The 21,056-nt window shown below is 61.0% G+C and overlaps 1 protein-coding gene across 2 annotated transcripts; it reads left to right on the top strand.

Annotated features, from left to right (window-relative positions):
- Positions 1–1,212: 1,212 nt before the first annotated feature.
- NDUFA10 (NADH:ubiquinone oxidoreductase subunit A10) lies at positions 1,213–19,338 on the top strand. 2 transcript variants are annotated; one of them, XM_037161458.2, is made up of 10 exons: positions 1,215–1,359; positions 3,606–3,774; positions 4,477–4,692; positions 5,447–5,533; positions 6,446–6,567; positions 7,287–7,366; positions 8,829–8,883; positions 10,413–10,498; positions 15,952–16,060; positions 18,933–19,338. In XM_037161458.2, exons 1-10 carry the CDS (start codon positions 1,291–1,293, stop codon positions 18,999–19,001), a joined length of 1,062 nt encoding a protein of 353 aa, XP_037017353.2. In that variant the 5' UTR covers positions 1,215–1,290; the 3' UTR covers positions 19,002–19,338. The 2 variants fall into 2 exon arrangements, with proteins under 2 accessions (XP_037017354.2, XP_037017353.2); XM_037161459.2 differs by lacking the exon at positions 15,952–16,060 and having other exon boundaries at positions 1,213–1,359.
- The last annotated feature ends 1,718 nt before the right edge of the window (positions 19,339–21,056 follow it).

Below are 21,056 nucleotides of genomic sequence, written 5' to 3'. Positions count from 1 at the left end.
TAAACCAAGGTTGTGAACATTTCCTCTTTCTATCTATTGATTGTGTAGCTTTACAATCAATCTGACATTGATTTTTATTTTTGGCACGAAATTCTGGTTAAAATTCATTATTGTCTCTGTGGATATCAAGTTGACCAGCGCCCACCAATGACTGGGAGACCCGGTTTCCCCTCTGCAGTGCCCTCCTTTTCATAGCCAACGGCCGGCCGGCCAGCCACCTCCTGTTCCGCCCCATTTGTCTGCACTCGTGCAGCGATGCCACGTCGCTGTCGTCCCTGCAGCCTTTTGTGTATCTTAGTATCTGGTACTAAGTCCTCCCTCACTGTTCTTTGTCCTCGCCATCGCCTTATTTCAGCCCTTCCCAAGCAAGGTGGGGTATGTATGCATTTTAGAATCAGCTTGTCAACTTCAATAAAAGAAGAATGAGTAGGATTATTTAGATTGAATGGATCTGCAGGCGACTTTGGAGATAACGTGTCTTCTTTACAGGTCTGAGGACAAGACACACCCCTCTGTTCGTTTAGGGCGGGTAGCCTGTCACCACCAAGGTACTCCCCAGTCGCAGAACTCCAAGGACCCTTCCGAGTCAGTGCAGCGGCCCACCCTCGCTGCGGCTGCGGTGTGTGAGCGCTGGGAACTCAGCAGAAGCTGGGCTTGGAATTCGGATCTTTCCCAGGCCAGGCACGCGCCGTAGCCGACATTTGGGACGCTGGGCTCCACCACGCAGGACGGTGCACTGTGCTCTGAGCGCGCGCCTCACGTCCAGCAGGTCGGGTGTGTTAAATGCGTTTTTGACATGACCGGGCTGTAAACGCCACCCTAAGTCAGGGGGCACCCACCCCTATTTTGGACAAGCAGGACTTCTGATGTCAGCGAAACCTTCAAGGACACGGTCTCGGGTCGGCCCTGAGCCCCTCCTCCTCTGCGGCCCGAGCACCGGGCTCGGGCCTCCCTTCACCCCGGGCCCCGCCCCGGCCCGCCGTCCCAGCCGCGACGGTCTTCGCGCTACAGACACTTTGGCGGAGGCGACGCCGGGCGCCCCCTGGGTATCGGGGAGGGCGGAGCAGGAGCTGGCCAGAAGGGAAAGGAGAAGACCCGCACGGACCAGGCCCCGGAAAGCCTCCGCCCCGCCCCGCTCTCTGCGCCTGCGCCCGCCGCCCCGCTAAAGCCCCCGACTGGCGCCGCGCGGGCACCCTGGCCGTGACGTCACACAGGCGCGCCGGCAGCAAGAGAGGACCCGGGCGCGACCGCGTCCCCTCGGGTCCTTGAGCCGGTGGCTACGGCGGAGCTATGGCCTTGAGGCTGCTGAGACTGGTGCCCGCGTCCGCGCAGGGCCTCGCGGCGGGGCCCCAGCGCTTGGTGAGGCGGCGGGCGGGGTCCGGCCTGTCTTCGCGGCGCCGCCCTTTCCCGGGTCCCCGGACCAGGGGGCGGCGGCTCTCAGGGTCACTGTCTGGAGGGAAGGCCTTGTCCGGGGGCCGAGTCCCGGGCAGACCTCAGGGGGCCGCGAGCTTCTCCCGGCCTCTTAGTTTCGGCTTCACACAGAGGCCAGGGCACGGAGCGAACCGGCCGCTGGGGTGCCCCGGTGTGGGAGGCCGGCCGGCAGACCCCCTCGCCGGGCCGGTGCGGGCCGCGCAGAACCTGGCTCTAGCCATTTGCTGTCCGTTTGCTTAATTGCTTAAGTCTCGGGTGCGCGCATAGCGGTACCGGAACTGGCGGCCTCCGCCCCCGTGAGAAACGCCTTTATCTGAGAGACCACGGTTCCGCGTCCCTTCAGTTTTGCGACTCCACTGGTTCCCAGGCTCAGCGCCTCTTCCCGCGCCCTGCAGCGACGTGGTTCCGTACATTTGTGATTCGTTTGGTTTTGTCACGTTCTGCACTCCATCCTGGCATGTCTCTTCCCAAAAGGGTTTTCTTAAATTCGTACACACCGAGGTTCGCAGGTTGTGCTGTAGTGTGGCTTTGACGAGTGCATGGTGTGCCGTGCCCACCACTCAGTATCCCGCAGAGAAGTCTCCCTGCCCTCAGCGGTCCCCACGCTTCAGCGAGTCGTCTTCTCCCATAATCCTGGCGTCCCCTCATCTCTGCCGTCTCTCTAGGTTTGCCTTTGCTAGGACGTCATAGAATTGGAGTCCTACAATATGTTGCTTTTTTCATACTGTCTCTTGATACGTGGAGACATAAATTTAAATACGCCCCTGTCTTTTTGTGGCTGGGTGACTTCTCTTCATTGCTGTGATAGGCCACTGTTCACCTGTTCAGCCGCTTTCAGTCCCTGGAGACTATGAGTAAGGCTGCTGTAGGCACGTGGGTGCAGGCTTCTTTGTGGGAAGTGCTGGGTCGCATGGAAAGAACTAGTTTGGTTTTATAAGAAACCGCAGAGCCACCTTCCAGGGTGACTGTCCCCTTGTGCCCTGCAGTGACTGGCACACCTGTTGCACCGAGTCCTCACCGCACGCGGTGTTGGCCGTTACTGGGCTTGTAGCCATTCAGGGGTGAGGAGGGAAGTCTTCAGTTTTTGCTCACATTCCCTAGTCACAGATGACGGCAAGCGCACGTTCACGGGCTTATTCTGCATCTCTTCTCCTGACAGCTGCAGGTCTGCTTCCCGTTTTAATTCCATCATTGTCTTTGCATTCACTTTTGTGACCTGTTTTTTTCACTCTTCAGTAAACAATACAGTAAAGCAAGCACATCAAGACTGAAAAAAGTCTTGTTAGTGTTTTATATTCTCTTAGGTTATTTTTATTTCATAAAAAAAAACTTTTATTTTTGTCAGTACTTGGTATTCCATCACATGGATTTACCTTGAGTTCTTAACTTCTCTGTGGTTGGACGTGAAGGTTTTTTATTTCTGATACCATAACTTGTAACTGGATTTCGCTGAGCACGTCGGTAGCTCAGTCTTCGCACAGACCCCTGCCTGTTCCTTTGGGTGGACACCCTGTTCCCAGGGTGGCGGCCACACCGCCACCAGAAGTTTTGGAGGCTCAGTCTCACCCCCGAGCTGCACGCCATCATTTGAAAAGAAAAGTATTTCTCAGTTTGATACGGGAAAAAGTGTGTGCTGCTTGTGATTTCTCTTTGCTTTGTGCAGTGTGGTTGAGCGGGTCTTGTAGGGCTGTCAGCTGTTTTCAACACTGAGAGGAAGGAAGCCAGCCTTCCCGTCCATTTGTTACTGAGCCAGGTAGCTCTCTCTGTATTGCAGTTTTCTCAACTTTTGCCTTTCGATGCCTGTGTTGGGGGGACGGTTGTGGCTTTTGTGCGAGTAGATTATGGACGTTGGAGTCAGGAGGGGAGGCTGGTGTCTGCACTGTTGGTGAGAGGCGGGGACACGTGGGGATCCACGGGGGGTCAGGAGGTGACGTGCCCAGGGAGACGTGAGGCTGGGGTTGCCAGGGTGCCGTGAGTGCCGGCGGAGTTGGAGGAATGGGGTCACCTGTTCCAGGCCCGAAGACTCAGCAGTGACCCTCCCGTGTCCTTACAAGCTCACCTTGGGGGTGGGCGGGGAGACTTGTGATTAAATCAGCAAGTAACACACCAGTAGGCCTAGTAGCTGCCGCCGCCTGTGGTGGCCCACACGCTCACGCTGCGCTGTCGTGTCTCAGGCAGGAATCCACACGGGTGTGCAGTGCCCACGGCAGTACGGCCCACTGGCGTTTGTGCTCGGCGAGAGAACAACCAAAAAGCTGACGGAATCCAGCAAAGTGATAACGGTCGACGGCAACATATGCTCTGGGAAGAGCAAGGTCGCGAAAGCGATCGCAGAGAAGCTAGGTACGCCTGTGCCACGCAGAGCGGCCACGCGTCCTCGGGCGCACGGGGGCCTCTGTGGGCCAGTGTGCACTTCACGCCAGGTCTGGGTTGTGTAGAGCGGGACTGGGTAGAGCTGGGCTAAGGTCGGTATCTTAGGTTTTAAAAATATGTGTCAAAAAGCTGCTACTGATCATTTATACTTGGAGAATTAGAAAGCCCTCGCCACCCTTGGTCTGATGGGAGCTGTGGTCGGCTTGGTCGTGGACGTGGAGCGCGGCCCAGGCTCTCATGCCTGAGCTTCGTGTCCACTGCTGACACGGGCACGGGCGCCATCCCCACAGGAAGGTGCGCTCCACGTGGAGCTGGCGTCATGCGGCTGCTTGGAGCAGAGCCCGTGCCAGCTCGTGTCCTGCTCCGGGGCCAGTGTTTGCCCTCCTTGGGGTGCTGGGCCGGCACTTACCCGCCTGTACTCGGGGCTCCCGCAACGGTGGGAGGAGCTTGGACAGTGCAGCTCAGGAGCGGACATGCTTGACTCCTGCCCGTTTTAGATGTGTCCTCAGTGTCTTTGTGGTCCCTGGAGCCCTGTGAACACAGGCCTGTGGGTCACTGTCCCCAGCCAGCCCCACGCAGGCATTCCTGGTGGCTCAGTTCCTGGTAGTGCATGTGACTCGTGGGGTTGGGGCAGGTCTGCCTCTCCTCTCATGGGGCCCTGCCACCCCGCAGGCATGAAGCACTTCCCCGAGGCGGGGGTGCACTATGTGGACAGCACCACGGGGGACGGCCGGCTCCTGGACCTGGAACTCTCTGGCAACTGCAGCTTGGAGAAGTTCTACGACAATCCCAGAAGTAACGATGGCAACAGTTACCGCCTGCAGTCCTGGCTGTACGCCAACCGCCTCCTGCAGTACTCGGACGCCCTGGAGCACCTGCTGAGCACGGGTGGGTTTCCAGGGCAGGTGGCAGGTGTGGGGTCTGCACCTGAACGCTGCTCTGGAGCTCAGCCACTGCCGGTTGCCCCCAGTGAGCTGCTCCTTAGGGAGCCTGCTGGGCAAGCGTCCTCCTCCGTGAGGCTGTGACTCCCCAGGAACCATGTGATTGTTGCTCAGCATAACACGACTTCACGCTGTCCCGTCTCGGGTCCTGCAGTGAGACTCACGGGTAGCACTGGGTTCCTGTGGCGCCTGTGTCCACGCATTGGAGGAACAAAGAGCCTCCAAATGACGGGGTGGGGGTGGAGTCCCAGCCTCCAGGATGGGCCAGGGGGCAGGCGGAAAGAGGGCTGTCCCCCAGGTCCAAGGGCACTGGAAGCCAGCACCACACCCCGGGCTGGGAGTTAGCCTTTGGACGATGCTGGGGTGGGGAGAAAGCCAAGGGCAAGCCTCATGTGTGAGCAGCTGGGGCAGGTGCTGGGATGCGGTGGGCACCGAGACGGGAAACCAGGGGCTGGGAATGGAGACCCTTTTCCTATCAGTGACGCCAGGGCTGCCGCTGGTGGGAGGGAGCGGGGTGTGCTGTTGCCCCAGCCAGAGAGGTGGCGCTGCGGTGAGGGCGGCCCCACCGGAAGCGCACCTGTGTCCGTCCCAGGCCGTCTGGGATTGCAGACGCCTGGGCTCCTCCCCTCCGCAGATGGATGAGGGGCTGCTCCCAGCGCTTCCCTTGTCTTGTCCAACTTCCTGTTCTGCCCCTCCCACAGGGCAGGGGGTCGTGCTGGAGCGCTCCATCTACAGTGACTTCGTGTTCATGGAGGCCATGTACAAGCAGGGCTTCATCCGGAAGCAGTGTGAGTCCCACCACGGGCCAGCCCCGCTGCCAGCACGCAGGTGTCCGGTGCACACCCACTAAGCGGTGTGCAGGTGCTGAGACAGTTCCCTTTCTGTGGGTCTGAGCACCATCACCCAAGTTTGTCGCTTCGGGAAGTTTCCTCCTCACGACACTGCAGACCCTGCTTTGTTGGCCGTGCTCCGGTGTGGGCGAGGGCGGTGGTTGCATCCCAGCGCCCCACAGTGTGCTCTCAGGGGCCTCTGTGCCCGGGACGCCCGGTGTGGCCTTGTCCGCAGCAGCGGGTATGTCCTGAGTGCCACGGCCCTTTCTGGCGTCGTCTGCGTGGCGTGCTCTCTGGGATCGTGACAGAAGCAGCCATTCTGCGTAGCTGCAGGAGTTGGTCTAACTCACTGCAGTTGGGAGGGTGGTGACGCACTCATGGTTGTGTTCTCTGAGGGATGAGGGTCACAGAACGGGCTCCCTCCCTGGGGATCGTCTGTCACTACGACGGGGAAACAAATGCTGAACAGGAGGCGGGCGATGCCTTCCCATTCCAGGGACGCTCGTGTGGACCCCCCTTGCCTGGGAGGGACCGGAGGCCCTTAAGTGCATCCAAGACACACTTACAAATTTTAAGGCCCTCAAAGGCGGGTCGGAAGCCCACTACTCCCCTTTCTTCAGAGAAAGCGGCATGACCCCTCCAGGCCCGTGTCCCCGGGGACGGGTGGCAGGCACTGTGTGTGATGTGTGTGCTGGGGCGCCCGCCAGGCCACTGCGGGCAGGAGTGCAGCTGCACCGACCCCTGCTCCGGGTGTGGGTGGCAGAGCAGCAGGCGCCTGGCTCTGAGAACTGCGCGTGCCCTTGCTCTTGTGTGCGGGGGAGGAGCCTGGGGTGGACTGGCAGGCGACGGAGCCTCTCTCGTGTGGGCTAGGTGTGGACCACTACAACGAGGTGAAGAAGGTGACCATCTGCCAGTTCCTGCCTCCCCACGTGGCGGTCTACGTCGACGTGCCCGTTCCGGAGATCCAGAGTCAGATCCAGAAGAAAGGAGACGTGAGTCAGGCTCTTCCCGGGACCTGGCTCTTCCCGGGACTGCCTTGTCCCGCCGCACCCGGGCCAGCACCTCACAGCCGCATCCGCAGCGGGGGGCCTGCGCCAGTCCTGCTCTCCCCAGGGCTCTCCGTCCCCCGTGCTTGTGTCCCCTGGCCCGTCCTGCAGGACTGGCCCGTCTGCTGACAGTGCTGCCCTTGGCCACGACCATTTGCCCTCTAGTGAGGGGTCCGTGCCTCTTGTTCTCCCGTGAATCAGCACCAGCCTCTGGTGCCCCTCCCCTCTGTCTGATGTGAGTCCTCCTCTCCCCCGGCTGTCCGCCCTGACCCCTGACTCTGGAACGGTGCAGCGGTCACCTCCATACACTGCAGTCACTGCTGTGGTCATGGCTGAGACTGGGTCAGGTGGTGCTGCTGTGCAGGCGTGATGGGGACTCGGGGAGTCACTAATGAGGGCCCTGGCCCTTTGACCACTTCCTGTTGGGAGACGCTGCTCCTCCAAGGCACGTTTTCTGGGGGAGGGAGGACCTGCTTTCTGACACGGGCCAAGTTGGAGAAATCCTGCGTGGTCCCGAGGTCCCTTCTGATGCCCCCAGACCCCGACAGCACCCAGCACGTGTGGTGTGGAGGTGTCCGAAGGACACACTGTCTGTGGTGGCTTTGCTGCTTTGCACACCTGTAAGGCAGGCCACGTGACTCACCCCTTCCTCCCGCTCTGTGTAGCCCCACGAGATGAAGATCAGCTCCGCCTACCTGCAGGACATCGAGGACGCCTACAAGAAGACCTTCCTTCCCGAGATGAGGTGAGCCCAGTGGACGGCATGGCCCCCCGTGCAGGGAGCTGCCCGACTTGCCACTGGGCGCTCTGGCCCGCTCTCCATAAGCAGGAGCCACGGCGGGTGTTCCAGTGCTGAGTGGTGGGGTTTTGGTTGGTTGGTTTGCGTATTTTTGTCGGTGGTTTTTTTTGTCTTGTTACCACGTTCCGGTGCTAGAAGCCACATTGCACCAGGGTTTCAGCACCAGAGAACCCACATGTGTTTACCTTTCGTGGCAACCGAACGTGCACACTGACGGGGCAGGGGCGCAGGCCCTGGGGACCCCGAAATGAAGTCTTTCCCATCTTCCTTCGTTCTTTATTGAAATGAGATTGTATCCCAGTGACCTACCATTCAAGTGGTTCTCGAGAACCCGGAGAGTGCCGTCCGCTGGGTGGTGTGGGCTTCAACCGAGAGCAGACTGGGCCTGGGCAGGAGGTGCGGGCAGGGAGGGAGTGTGGGTGGCCGTGCAGGCCGTGTTACACGTGCACACGTGTGAGTGCCTCGCCTAGTCCTGACAGCAGAGCCTCCTGGCAGGAGGCGGAGCAGCTCCGGGCACAGCCACCGTTGGAGGCCCGTGGCTCGCAGAGACGGCGATGTCTGCCCTGTGGTACCCGGTCACTCACGGGGTCCAGGTCGAGTCCACCTTATACCTTCCTGGTGTTTCCTCTGGGGGTGCCTGTCCTGACTAGGCAGGCGCTCTGGTCCGGAGACCCGGATGGGATGATGTCATGTCGGGGTGTCCCTGGGACACTCTGCTGCCCCTGTCAGGAGCGGGGTCCAGCGGTTCTGCAGGGCTTGGCACTGCAGCGGCCTGCTCTGGGCGGCCTCGCCAGCCTCTGGCCTTGGAGTGGCCTCTGGTCTCCGTCTGGTTGGTCCCAAGGTGGTGGCCCGCAGCCTCCTTCATCTCCTAAGGCACAGACACACCAGCCTGGCAGGGTGACCGGGCCTGTAAGTGTGAAGAGGAAGTGGGCACGAGTGTGGGAGTGGCATCTTCTGTCCCCTTCTTTTGGGGGCCCCCCTGTGATTTCTCAGTGCCCCTTCTCTGAGGACTAAGGGAAGGAGTTGCTGTCTTGTGGCCCAGTTTGATCAAAACAGCTAGGTTCCATTCCTCTCTGAAATGCGGGTTCTGGCAGCCCGAGTGCTCTGGGTGTGTCTGCCGCCGCTCGGGCCTCAGTCCGTACGCACATCACAGAGACATCTGCCCGGCCCCTGCAGATGCAGCCATTCTGGTTTGTTGTGCCCATGGGCTGCGGGCATCGGGGAAGCCAGGGGCAGATCCACTGGCTTACGGTCCAGTCATGGGCACATTCCTGCTCACACCTTGTCCTCCTGACCAGGGCAGGGGGTGATGTGTCAGGATTGGTAGCAGGCGACCTCATGTCCGAGTGTCATTTGTGCAGTGACGGAAGCTCAGAAAGCTTACGTGGACTTTCCTCTTTCCTCACAGTGAGAAATCTGAAGTTCTGCAGTATAGTGGGAGGGAAGCCCAAGACGCAGAAAAGGTAAGAAAATGGCTGAACAGTTTGTGGCCATTAAGTTCGACTCGTGTGTGAGGGTCTTGCAAGTCAGATGGTCAGTCCCCTTCCCACAGGTCTGGGAAGGTCTGGGTCGCTAACCTGAGGGGTGTCCCCCATGTGCCACAGGCCCTGGGTTGGAGGCTGCAGTTTTCTTTGACGGGACTCCGGGTCTGTGACCTTGAAGCCCCAGGGTGGTAGGGTTGCACCGGGCCAGGCTGTCTGCTCCAGCGCTGAGTGGGGCAGGGCCGAGGCTGGGAGCTGACTTAGCCCCCGAGGAGGGGTCAGTGCGTCAAGGCGTCAGCACTCCCCAGGCTCGTAGGTGCGTCCTGTAGAGAGTTAGGTCTCACTGGAATTAGTAGCAGCCAAAAAGCCCGTTTTTTTCAAGAGCACCGCAGAAACATTCGCCACCTCCCACCACACGGAAACGTGTTCCACAGCAGCGGCAGCGGGGGTGCTCGTGGCGGCAGCGGTGGGTTAGTGAGCAGGCGGTGGAACAGAGCGGGGTCCGGAACGAGGGGTGTGTGCGCTCGCCTGTACGTGTACCGGCCTGTGTGTACCTGCACGTTTGTGAGGTTCTTGGTTTGGTAAAGTCGGTATTTTACAGGATAATGAAAAAGTAGAGGAAAACGGGTTATTTCTTGAGGCAGTTGACCATTCATTTTGGTCAAAACAAAACAAAACAAAACACCCCGTATCTTCTGTAACATGTTAAGTGTGAATTTCTTAAAAAAAAAAAAAAAAAAAAAAAAACAATAAGTACAAGAATCTTAGAAGGAAAGCCAGGCTCTGTGGTCTGGGCGAGGGCCGTGCCGCAGGTTTGGGTGGGGCGGCCCTTCCAGACGTGGCCAGCAGGTGCCAAGAGTTGTCCCGGCCGGTCCTTCTGCTGTGCACGGTGACGCCGTTCCCTCCCTTCCAAGCCCTGTGTGTCTGCGCTGCCGGTTTGAAACCTGCCGGCGGTTTCTGCGTCTTTGCTGAGGTCACTGGGAGGCGGGGGAAGATGATGCACTTTAGCTCTGAGACTGCCATTGGCTGAGTTCACAGCTGGATATTTTCAAATCCCCGGAACTCGGGCGAGTTCTCTGAGTTGGGGGTGTCTGGGGACCTGAAGGTGGCCCTCGGGGCCAGGCTGCCCAGCCTCGGCTTTGGGGCTAAGAGCCTGAGTCCTGTGCCTCTCTGGGAAGTGCGTTGACTGTCTCATTCTTCTGTAGCTCATGGAGTGAAGTCACTGTGGGGAGTCACTCGCCTGTCCCAGGTGCTGGTCTCCCTGGCCAGCCTCTTCTTACCTGCTCCTTCCTCCCAGACTGTCGGGTGGCGCCTGCTACCCGGCATCTGCTGGGCAAGGCCCCCGCCTCGAGGGGCACCCCTCAGTCCCCTGCCACACCAAAGGCCGCCTTGCCTGGCCACTGCCTTTCTCCCTGACCTCCGTAGCGGCGTTCCTGCTGCCCACGTGTGTCACAGTGCGTCGCTTAAACTCCCAAGGAGCTTCGCCCTGACATTAGAACCCTCCCGTCCAGGTGGTGGAGGACATCCAGTACCTCAAGTATGACAAAGGGCCGTGGCTCAACCAGGACGACCGCACCTTCCACCACCTGCGGATGCTGTGAGTGCCGGGACACTGGGGACAGCGGGCAGGGGGCCGGCGTGGAGCCGGGCATTGCCTGCTCTGCGCCTGATGGATTGGGGGAGGTCAGGTGTTCGCAGCACCAGCCTGTACTGGGACGGGCTTCCTTTCCCTCCCAAACGGGCTCCTGCCCTCTCTGGTCTGGTAGGGGACTAACTGATGGCAGGACTGATTCCGCAGGTACTTCGCCTTCACCGCCTGCCGGGCGCTGTGCCAGGCTTAGGGGACCCCTTCGGAGACGGGCTTTGTGGGGAGTGAGAGCACCCCAGTTGCAGACCGGTGTTGGTGGCCAAGGCTGGGAAGAAGGCCACCCTGAGTAATGGTGCAGCGCGTGGCGGGGGCTGCTGTTGGGGGAGGTGTGGGGGAGGCCTGTCCTCTGACGAGGCCCGAGGGACGCAGGACTGTGATGGTCGGGGTGAGCACGGGGCAGGGCGCTGGGGGGGCGGGTGTCACGTGTGCCCCGCAGCCCAGTCCCGGTGGTGGGAGCAGAGGGGACTGCAGGAAGGAGGTGACCTGGTGAGGAGGGGTGAGGGACCCGAGCAGGTGGCGGAGCGAGGGGGGAGGTTGGCATTGCAGTTGCTTGTGACAAAGCAGGGGCTGAAGCCTGGCCCACAGTGCGGGCACCCTGGCTGCCGCACCACGGCCCCTGCGGCCGCCGTCACTCGTGTCACTCCCGTGTGCTCTTGCAGCTGCCCTGGGCGACGGGCTGCGTGGGTCTGCGTGCCCTCAGTGTCGTGAGTGTGTCTCCAGCACCCAGTGTGGGAAGTTTCTGTTTACATACGGCTCTTCGTGTCCGCCCTGTGAACCTGTGGACCGGGGTTCCCGGCAGGGCAGCCAGCGGGGCCCCACCCTCAGCTCTGCTGAAGGGCTCCTGCCGCCATGAAGGGCAATAAGGAGAAGGCCCGGGGGACCACGGCCTTGCGTGGGCCTCGAAGCCCAAAGCCCATCTGGCCCTTCCTGAGAGAGTTGCTGCCCCCAATGCAGCGCAGCTCACTCCGTGTCTGCGACGCCCGTCCTCCTCGCTGTGTTTACTTACGTTCACATCGCAGTGATGGGCAGCTGTGCTGTCCGGTCCCCTCCCAGGCTGCACCTCCACACACGGCGGCGTGGTTGGTTCCACAGGGAGCACCGTGGCTGGTCTGCGAGGTCCTGGTTTTGCACCAAAGAAAATTACTTGTTTTCTGTTGCGCTTGTAATCATTGAACCTCAGACGGTGTTTTTATTAGCTACTTACTTGTTTTTTGTTCTCTTCATGTTTATCCACTTTTTTGGAGAATCAGCTTTTTGTTTTGTTGATATCCTCGTTTTCAGGCCATGGTTCCTTCTCCAGTTTTTATTCTTTTTAACCTGCGTCCTTTCGGTGTTGGCTGCTCCTCTCGGTTGCTCCTGTAGCCGAGCGGCTGTTGCATTTGCTGGCGTGTGCGTCCAGTGCTGCGTGTCCCCTCCGGTGCCCTTCCGCTGTGGTCTGAGGACGCGCACTGTGTGGCCTCTGCTCTGTCGTGTGGGTGGGACGTCTGATGGGGTCAGGCGTCCCCTCTGTCCTGACCAGTGTCCCAGTTGAGCAAAAGGAGGGGGGCCCCACTGCTGATGCCTGGGGGTGCCATGCCTGGGGCTGCGTGGGCGGAGGGGCAGTGGTCGGCCCCCAGGTCCTCCCTGGGGTCCTGTCTGCCAGACGTCCAAGACCGAAGGATGTGCTTTGGCCCAGGCGGCGGTCTGTCTGCTTCTCTCCCGAGTCCTGTCCGCCTCTGCCCTGTGCGCCTGGTGCTGAGCTGTTAGGCACGCACGCGTCCGGTGGTTCTATCTTCCTGGGGGACGGGCTCACTGACCACTGCACAGTGCTCCTCTGACCGGGACAGTTACTCCGGCCCTGGCGTCTGCTCGTTGGGGACGGGTGCGCCTGCTACAGCTCTGGCCAGTGTGACTCTTGTCTGTCTTCCCCCACTCCTGACGCTGACCCCACCCAGCCTCGGTGTTTATGCTTCTCATCAGCACACGTGGGGTGAGGGTTCCAGCCTCCAGATGCCTCACTTGCAGCTGACACTGGAGTCCTCTTAGTTTCCTAAAACTGTACCTAACTTTTTTTTGGTGGATCCTTACGTCACGCATGTGTCTTTGTATATGGACCTGAATGGTGTATGCACAGTGTCATCCTGAACCTGGCTTTAAAAGTCCACATCCTTCCTCTGACCTTTGACCGCTGGGTAGTGGTCTGCCTCCAGGCCTGAAGCCCCAGGGCCTCGGCCACAGTCATGGCAACAGGTCAGCGTGGGCCGGAAGGTGTTCCAGAAATCCTCTGGGCTCCCCAGCTCTGCTGCCCGGTGGGAAACACGGCCACACTACAGTGGCCCAGAAGGTGCGCCTGTGGCCGAGCACAGCCACCACCTTGCCCTCCCTCCTCTCGGCGGCTCAGGCCGAGGTCCCAGTGGGATGGAACTTCGTGCGGCTGGCACCTGTTAGACCCCGCCTTTCCCTGCTGGTCCCTCACCGTCCCCTGGGTCCCACACGGAGGTTTGTCCCCGGTGACTCCTTTCCCTTTGGTTTTCTGTCACTGCCCCCGCTGCTGCGGAGGCTCGAGCCCTTATTCTGCAGCCGTGTAGAGCGAGGCAGTGCTGTGTGAGCTCAGGAGTCCCGGTTTCACTTCCCAGAATCCAGGCAGGGTCCTAGTCCCTCTGCTTGGCCCTTCCGTCGAGTGCCCTCCCCCACCTGCCCGGTCAGGACCCGGGAACCCGCGTGTCCTTCTAAGCCTGGCTGCAGGCGCCTTCGCTTTTCCTGGAAACCTCCTCTTATCTTTTCTAGGCTGTGGCCTCACGTGTGACTCTGGTTAGTGTCGGTCAGCTCCTGCTGGCAGACGGCACGACATGCCGCCTGAGAGGGGGTGTCTCCCGACATCCTGCCCGGGCGGGGCCGCGTGGGTCACTCCTGCCGCTGCTGCTGTGCTGTCGTTCCGCAGACGCGATCGTGTGTTGATTTGATTCTAGGTCGTGCCCAGGATCTTCTGTTGAAGTTGTCGTTACAGCGTCTGTGTGTGCGGTCGGTGGCTCTCAGAGGAGAAAGCCCCTGTAATTCCCACAGAGCTCGCAGCTACGACACGCAGTCGATCCTTGTAGCGCACTTCCCAGAAACGCTCCTGTCCGCTCCTCCTCCCGGTGCTTGCTCCTCCCCCAAGGACGGTCCACTGTCCACTGTGGTGATTGTGTGTGTTCGAGTTCCAGTCCCATTTCTAATTTGGGGGCTCGAGTGAAAATTACGACCAATTTTCTCAGATAATTGCTGTAAACGTGCCATTTACTTGCTGCCCTCATTTTGTCCAGAACTTGACCAAATTACCGGTTCAGAGTACTTGCGTGCCGTCTCAGCTGCGTGTGTCGGTGTGTAATTGTGTGTGTGTGTGCTTGTGCTGAGCACCGGCTGTCTTCCGCATTGAAGGAATGTGGTGTTCGCAGCCTCCACCCACAGCTGACCGGCGCCTGCACGTCGGCCGTGGCCGGCCCCCCTCCCCGCTGCCCCAGCAGTGCCGTGAAGCCCAGAGCACGTCTCTGATGTGGCCCAGTGCCCGGGGAGCGTTCTGGGGAGATGGAGACACTCTGTTGATCGGGGGGCTGTTTGAGTCCCAGGATGGACGTTGCTGTCTTGCTCTCTCTGTCTTTCCCCGCCTTGCTCTTTCTAAAATGCCGCGTGGCCCTCGTGCTGTGAGCCCGACTCGTGTGCGTTCTGTCTTAGGTGGGCGCTTGGGCCCATGGCGTGTGGGGCTGCACCGCATCCGCCGGCGTCTGAATCCTCCCGAGTGACGCCGAGGGTCCTCTTGCTCGCTGCTTCCTCACCCCGACCTGCAGTGGCCGCAGTGGTGAGGGGTGGGCGTGGGTGGCAGGGCACCGGGGCCGGAGTCGGCATCCTGGCCCGACGCCACACAGGTTGTGAGTGGCTGTGTGGTGTTTTTTCAATCTGTGCCCAACGGTTCGAAGCTGGCTTGCTGGGCTGTGTCCTTTTGGGGAGGTTCCGGTGGGTGTAATTCTGCCTCCCCGAGCACAGGTGGCGCTGTGGCGCTGTGCTCCACTCACGGTCCCGGCCAGCCAGCGCTTCAGATTGTGCAGAAGTGTTCCAGGGTTTTGAGCTACAGAGAAAAGCAAGCCACGCCCGCCTTGTTATTTGTTAACATTTAAAAATACCAACTTCGTTTTTAGTTGAAATCGTTTATGGTAATATCACGTTTGCAATTTGTCCTGTACAGTAAGAATAGCGGAGCCTTATTTGTGTTAAAAATGAAAACGGGTGTGTTGACACATCAGTAACAGAACTGACCTGTAACCGCCCTCCCGTTAGGGCGGGAGCCCCATCCGAGTGCGCACTGCGGCCCGGCCTAGGGTCAGTGGCTGCCTGAGCCTGGGCCCTTGGGGGGCGAGCAGTGGCCCTGGCAGCACCGCTGGGGCGATATCTGGTTGCAGGCTGATGTGGCTTCGCTGGTGACACCCGGGTGTGTTTCACCTGCTGCCCAAACTCGCCTTCTGCCTGCCACGGGTTCTGCAGGTGTGGGAGCAGGGCCTGGAACCGATGGTGCTGCCGGGTGCAGGGGCAGGTGTGGCCTGGCCTGGTCAGGTCGGACCCGGCTTGCAGAGTGGAGGGGAGCCGGCGGCGGGCAGCACTTCCCTGGGGCCGCTGCAGAGCCGTCCGCCACTCTAGCTTGTAGCGGGAAAGTGGCCACTTAAACCAGTGGTTTTCTTTGTTTTGGGCCCTTAAGAAAGGAGACTTTGTTTTAATGTTTCTTTTTAAAAACCCTGAAAATGCTTTTCATCTTTGAGTATAGTGGTTATGTTCAGACTAAATTTGAGCAAGTTATAACTAAGCATAAATATTTTAGCATCTAGCAAAACAAGACGGGGGAACAAGGACAGGCCCTGTGGCTGGTGCTTCCCGGTGCCGAGAAGGGCCACGGGCTCCACCTTCTCCAAGTCACGACTCCGCAGCCTGTCCCGGGTGGGCCTTCGGCCCCCCCCCCCCACTCCGAGTCTGAGAGCCGGTCAGCTTCGAGGCAGGCTTGACGCCATGCTGTGAACCTAGAGGGATCGCCTGACTCCGGGCTCTTTTCCGTAGGATTCAGTCATTTTGCAGGTTTTTAACAACACTGTGCTTGGCGTTTGTTTTTACTCCTTATTCCTGCTGTTTTTATGTTTGAAGCAGCTGTGGCTTTTGTTTCATGTTTCCAAACTGTATTCATTTCCAAATTCGGCCACTGAGGCTCTTGAGAGGCCGCAGCCGGGGGCGCAGGCTCTGCAGAAGGGTGGCCCGCAGGCCCGCTGTCCGCGGCGCGAAGCCACGCTGAGGGAGGGCTGCTGGGGAGTGGGTGGCACCTGTGTGGACACGTGAGTGTTTTAGCGTGGCCGTGCTCACACCCAGCTCTGTGGTGCAGCATGAGCCTTCTCTGTCCCCTTTCGTAGGGTTCAGGACAAGCTGCAGGTGCTGAATTTCACCACCATTCCCATCTATCTCCCGGAAATCACTGTTGGCGCGCACCAGAGTGACCGGATGTTCCGAAGGTTCATGGAGGTGAGTTCTGCCCCGGGTGGGTCCACAACCCCTGGTGGCCGTGCCGCTCCTCTGAAGAGCGGCTTTTGCTCGCTGTGTCTGACTTGTTAGTGAAAGAGCCTTCTCTTCATTGAAACGGTTCTCCTGTGTCCCCTTCCCTGGTCTGCGAGGCTGTCGTGTCGCGGGGCCTGCCAGGGCCAGCCGGGGGCAGCGAGGTGTCCTGGGCGGGGCAGGCAGCAGCCATCCTCGTCGTCTATCCTCTCGGTGGGCAGGTGTCCCTGCTCCTTGGGCCTCATCGACATTTCCCCACAGCCCATTTGACTTGGGGGCTGGCTCTTCATGGCCCCTGCCCCTCGACTACAGGACGGGGCAGGGGGTCTCTGCAGGGGGGTGCAGTGTGGAGGGCGGGGACCTGCGTGTGAGGCACTCACCGGTGTGAACACAAACTGAGTGGTGAGCAGCTCGAGTGTCCTGTGGGCACCAGGCTCACGGCCCGTGGAGGTCCAGTGGCCTCTGTTGTGACGTCCGTTCTGCCCCCAGGGGTGGCAGCAGGCACAGCCGTGTGCAGACAGTGGGCCCCATTCCCGAAGCCATCAGTGGCTGGATCCGCCCCGCACTGGGCTCCGAGCCTGGTCTGGATCCCACAGGGAAGCCCTGACCCCCACCAAGGACAAGCAGCAGCGTAACCCTCGGGTCCAGCCTCTCACACATTAAAGGTTTCGCTTTCCCAGTGCTCGGTCAGCAGCTCTCTGTGGGCCGGCCTGTGTTTTCCTCCAGCTGGCAGTTCCACTGCGAGGAGTTCATCCCGAGCCCGTCCGAGGGCCGCTCCTCCCCAGAGAGCAGGGTGGTCGGTCGCTCAGTCAGGCTGCACCGCAGGCCTCACTTGGGAGGCCTGGGCAGGTGCTGGGCCGGGCAGCCAGGAGCAGATTTGGGAGCCGGATGCTGCCGGCCGTGTCTAGAGAACACACGGCAGAGCCAGGGAGGGCCCCCACGCCCAGGGCCAGAGCTGAGGGGATGAAGGGTGGCGGCTCCTTCCGAGAGCAAAGCCCTCCCTAAGCTCCCCTGAGCCATGGCTCCTACTCGCCCCTCCTGGGGACCAGCAGCTCCGTGAGGGCCCCAGGGCAGCGCCTGCTCAGGGTGGTCCTTGGTCCTCTCCCTGGTCCACGCTGGGTCAGAGCCCTAGGTGGCTGCTTGTGCCCTGGAGGAGAACCTGGAGGGTCTGTGGCCTGCTGGGCTTTCTCCTGAAGTGGACTTGGATCTTTAATGGACAGCGGACCAGGGTGGGAAGGGACCTCCTGAATGTGTCTAACGGCCGACCCTGGGCACTCAGGGTTGTGAGCAGGTCTTCCCCGCCCTCCCCACCCTGCGCAGGCAAGGGGGTGCCAGGGGCCTGCGCCCCGCCACTTAGCAGCAGGTGCCCCCACTCCTCCTCTGCCTTTTGGGGTTTTTTTGTTTGTTTGTTTTTTGCTTCTATAACACTTGGTAAGTTATTTTTCCTGTCATTTTTACAGAATGTTATATGGAGCTGGATAGGTAATAAAGAGGGTTTTTAATAAAGAGGGTTTTTAAGTTATTCAGAATTAAAAAAGACGTTTTACTCTGCAAGAAGAAGACATTCAAGGTTAGAATGAAGTTTGTCTGGAGGCACCAGAGAACCAGACCTGGAGTAAGACGGGGGCCTGCTCCGTCCCTCGTGAGGACCAGAGGCACGTGCTGCAGAGGCGCTGGGCAGCCCTGTGCCCGGCCTTCTGGAGGCAGGCTTCGTCCACCAACAGTCCCCGCCGGGGTGGACAGGGCGGCCGGGTTCCAGGAGCTGAGGGAGGAAGGAGGCAGAGGGAGGGGCCCAGCCTCCTCCACGCGTGCTGGGGACGTGTGCGGTGGCAGGCGGCCGGACCCAGGGGAGTGCAGCATTCGGGGGAAGGCCCGGTGGCTGGCACTGTCCCCAAGTGCTGTTCGCGGTGGGGGAAGGTGCCAGATGCTCTTCTTGGTGCTTTGGTGCGTTTGCCCACGAGGTCTGGAGAAGTGAGCAGCGCAGTGGGCAGCGAGGTGAGGAGCCGCTCTCTCTGTGATCCTGGGGGACGGGTGCGGCCTGCTCCACTGTGACCCGCCCGCCCTTGATCTCTGTGGCCTTAGAGGAGGGACCTAAGGGTCCCGACCTCATCTGTGGCGCCAGAGGCCCGGTGAGCGGCGCCCCGGAAGTCCAGAGCAGATGTCGTGGGCCAGTTACCAGAGGCCAGCCATGCCTGGCAGGTCCCATCTGCGGCTGGTTTTCATTCCCTGTGGTCGAGAAGTTTGTGGTCAGAGCAAACCGTGGCCTGTGTGGCCCGGCCCCCAGCGTCAGGTGGGGGACCTGTGACCTGAGCCTCCTGGGGACACAGACCGAGGGTGTTCAGAGCTGCTGGTGGCTGGAGCACATCTGCTGCGGCCGTGGGGCGGCTGGAGAGCCCTTCAAGGCTCTCACCGGGGCGTGTGGCTGTGCCTTCACACCAAAGGGCCCCCCCCCCCATAGAGGGCCTCTCGCCCTCCAGCCCGAGTCCCAGCTCTGTCCTTGGCTCCCACTCCGCACAGGCTCGCCCCGTGTTCCCGTCTCAGAGCTGCAGGCCCCACACGAGCTCCCTGGGCCGCTGCCACCAGCGCCCAGACCGAGTGTCCCACAGCCTGGGGGCCCAGGTGCAGCCGGTGTCAGCAGGCTGGGTGCTCCTCAGGCACCTCCAGTTCCCCCATGTCCTCACCGTAGCGTGTCACCCTCCTGACCCTGCGGCACCGGGTGGGGTTGCGCTTGCAGGCCCACCACCCACGGCCACGCAGAGGCCTCCGGCGTGGGGAGTGCGGGGGCGGACTGGGGGCCGCTGTGGGCTGAGCTGATGGTGACTGTGGCCGCTTCCCTCCACAGCTGCCAGGCCGCCAGTACAGCCCCGGGTACAACGCGGACGTGGGTGACAAGTGGATCTGGCTGAAGTGACGGCGCCTCAGCAGCGCCGTGGCGTGGCCACGAGGAGGCTCCGGGCCGTGCATTCTTGGGACTCCTCCTGCTTCAAAATCGGGGGAAACGATCAAAACTCGCTCTGCGGAAGACCCCTCAGTGTTGTTGGGGGTGGGAGGGGGCGTCTTCTGCTCCAGAGGGCTCCCCGCCGTCGGGCTGTGCGTGGACCGACTGGTGACTGTCACTGGGGGGTCTGCCGGGTGACCAGGCTCGGCTGGAGGCTGTCACATCCTTGCTCAGGGCCCCGTCATGCGGGTTTGCACGCTGCTGCTTCCGACCTTGACAAATAAACGGCTCTGAGACGCCTGTCTCGGTACACGCGTGTGTCGGGCCTGGGCTTGCACTCAGCTCGTGCGCAGCCCTGTTTGTGGACCAGCCCGCTCACCCCTGCCTGTGAGGTGGTTCAGCGTCACTCGGGTGTGTGCTGAGGTTGAAGCACTCGTTCCGTTTGCTCCGACCATCAACCATCGCTGGGAGAGAAGTGAGGAGGGGACGCTGAGGGATGGTGGAGGCTGTCGTCAGTTGCCGGACTGCCGTTCGGGTGGCAGCCCCTGTGGACGTCTTGGGTGACGGGCCTGTAGCCGTCCTCCGTCGGGGGTGGGGAGCAGGGTACGGGTCGGCGGGATAAATCACAAAAGCAAAAGTGTAGCCCTCGCTGCCTCAGACCGGCTGGTTCGCCAGAGAGCGGAGAGGGGGGACCCTGTTCCTCACTCACCCCCACTAACCAGAGCCCGGGGCACGGAGTCTGCCCTGTGGGCTGGTCGTGTCGGCTGCTCGCTCCGAACTGCAGCATCCATGCAGTAGCCCCAGCTCCGTGTGACCAGGGGGTTCAGTGGGTCACAGGGCAGCTGGAAGCCCAGGTCCTTGGCTGCCCTGACCACAGCCCTGGTGCAGCCCAGTGACCGCAGGGCCAGTGGCTTCCCTTCTCTCTCTCTCTCTCTGTCTGGGTTTTAGGAATTGAAAATAAACCTTCCCAGCAGTGTCGAGTTGGAGTGCAGATCTTGGAGGCCAGGGGTTTGGGTTTCCCCAGAAAGGAGCGCAGTTAATGACTCCTGGGTGGGAGCAGGCAGCCAGGGGCGCGGCCGGGTCAGCACTGCCCGGAGCCATTAAGGAGAAAGAAGAACAGAGCACCCACCCGTAATTGCCTGGCTGTTCTGTCTCAGGAGGTGAGCCAGCTCCTCCCTTCACACCTCGGGTCCTTAACAGTGGGGGTGGGGAGTGGGCAGCCTCGGGTCAGCCCTGCGTTGGGGGAGGGCTCGTGGGGCTGCTGAGACCAGCACCGGTGCCTCCCGCTGCCGGTGCGCCTGCCCCATGGGCGCCTGGGCGTGTGGCTTGTGCCTGGTGCGAGGCAGCTTTGTCGCTCTTGTTTCCTGCTGTTTTCTTTCCTGTGAGGGTCGGGCAGAGAGAAGCAAATAAATACTGTGCCAGTCTCTGAATAGACACCTGAGAGCCGAGGCGGTGGCCCAGAGCAGGACAGACTAGGCTCCCAGGAGTGCTGCCGACCCCCAGACAGATGGCCTGTGGGGACGTTGCGTGTGGGGTGCGCGAGGCCTGGAGACTCGGGCCCCGCCCTCGTCTCCACGCTGCAGCTCCTTGTCTCCCGGCCTCGGGGTCCTGCACTGAGCAGAAAGCACTGGCTGTTCTGTCCCGTGAGGTTTGGGGGCTGCAGCTGCTGGGAGGGCATTGCAGACCGTCGGCTGCGTGCACTTCAGCACAGCAGGGCCGCCCGGGGCAGCCAGTGGCCCGCCCAGCCTCACTGGCCCAGCCTCACCGCCCCGCTGCTGCCTGCCGAGCGGCCTCCAGCTCAGCCTGTTGTGCCGACCAGGGGTGCGGTCAGCACGGCGGGTCAGCGGCTGCCCCTTGAAGAGCAGGTGTCCGTCCACACGGCTCCGGCGAGACCGCTGTCAGTTGAGCCCAGGTGTCAGGCCCAGCTGTGCGCACGGAGTCCGAGGTGGTCTTGGGTCTCGCCTGCCGAAGCCCGTGGCTGTGCTGGGCCTGGCCCGGGGGGACTGGGAGTTTGTAGTGGCTGGACTC

The sequence above is a fragment of the Artibeus jamaicensis genome, unplaced genomic scaffold, assembly GCF_021234435.1.
Source record: "Artibeus jamaicensis isolate MK-2021 breed Jamaican fruit bat unplaced genomic scaffold, CSHL_Jam_final contig_944, whole genome shotgun sequence".
Taxonomy (NCBI): Eukaryota; Metazoa; Chordata; class Mammalia; order Chiroptera; family Phyllostomidae; genus Artibeus; species Artibeus jamaicensis.
This window is presented reverse-complemented; position numbering and strand designations above follow the sequence as displayed.

Bases quoted from the DNA above. Each gene is read 5' to 3' on its own strand.
- NDUFA10 (XM_037161458.2), top strand. From the start codon at position 1,291: ATGGCCTTGAGGCTGCTGAGACTGGTGCCCGCGTCCGCGCAGGGCCTC. The intron at 1,360-3,605 runs GTGAGGCGGCGG...GTCGTGTCTCAG, and splicing joins CGGCGGGGCCCCAGCGCTTG to GCAGGAATCCACACGGGTGT. The intron at 4,693-5,446 runs GTGGGTTTCCAG...CCCCTCCCACAG, and splicing joins GGAGCACCTGCTGAGCACGG to GGCAGGGGGTCGTGCTGGAG.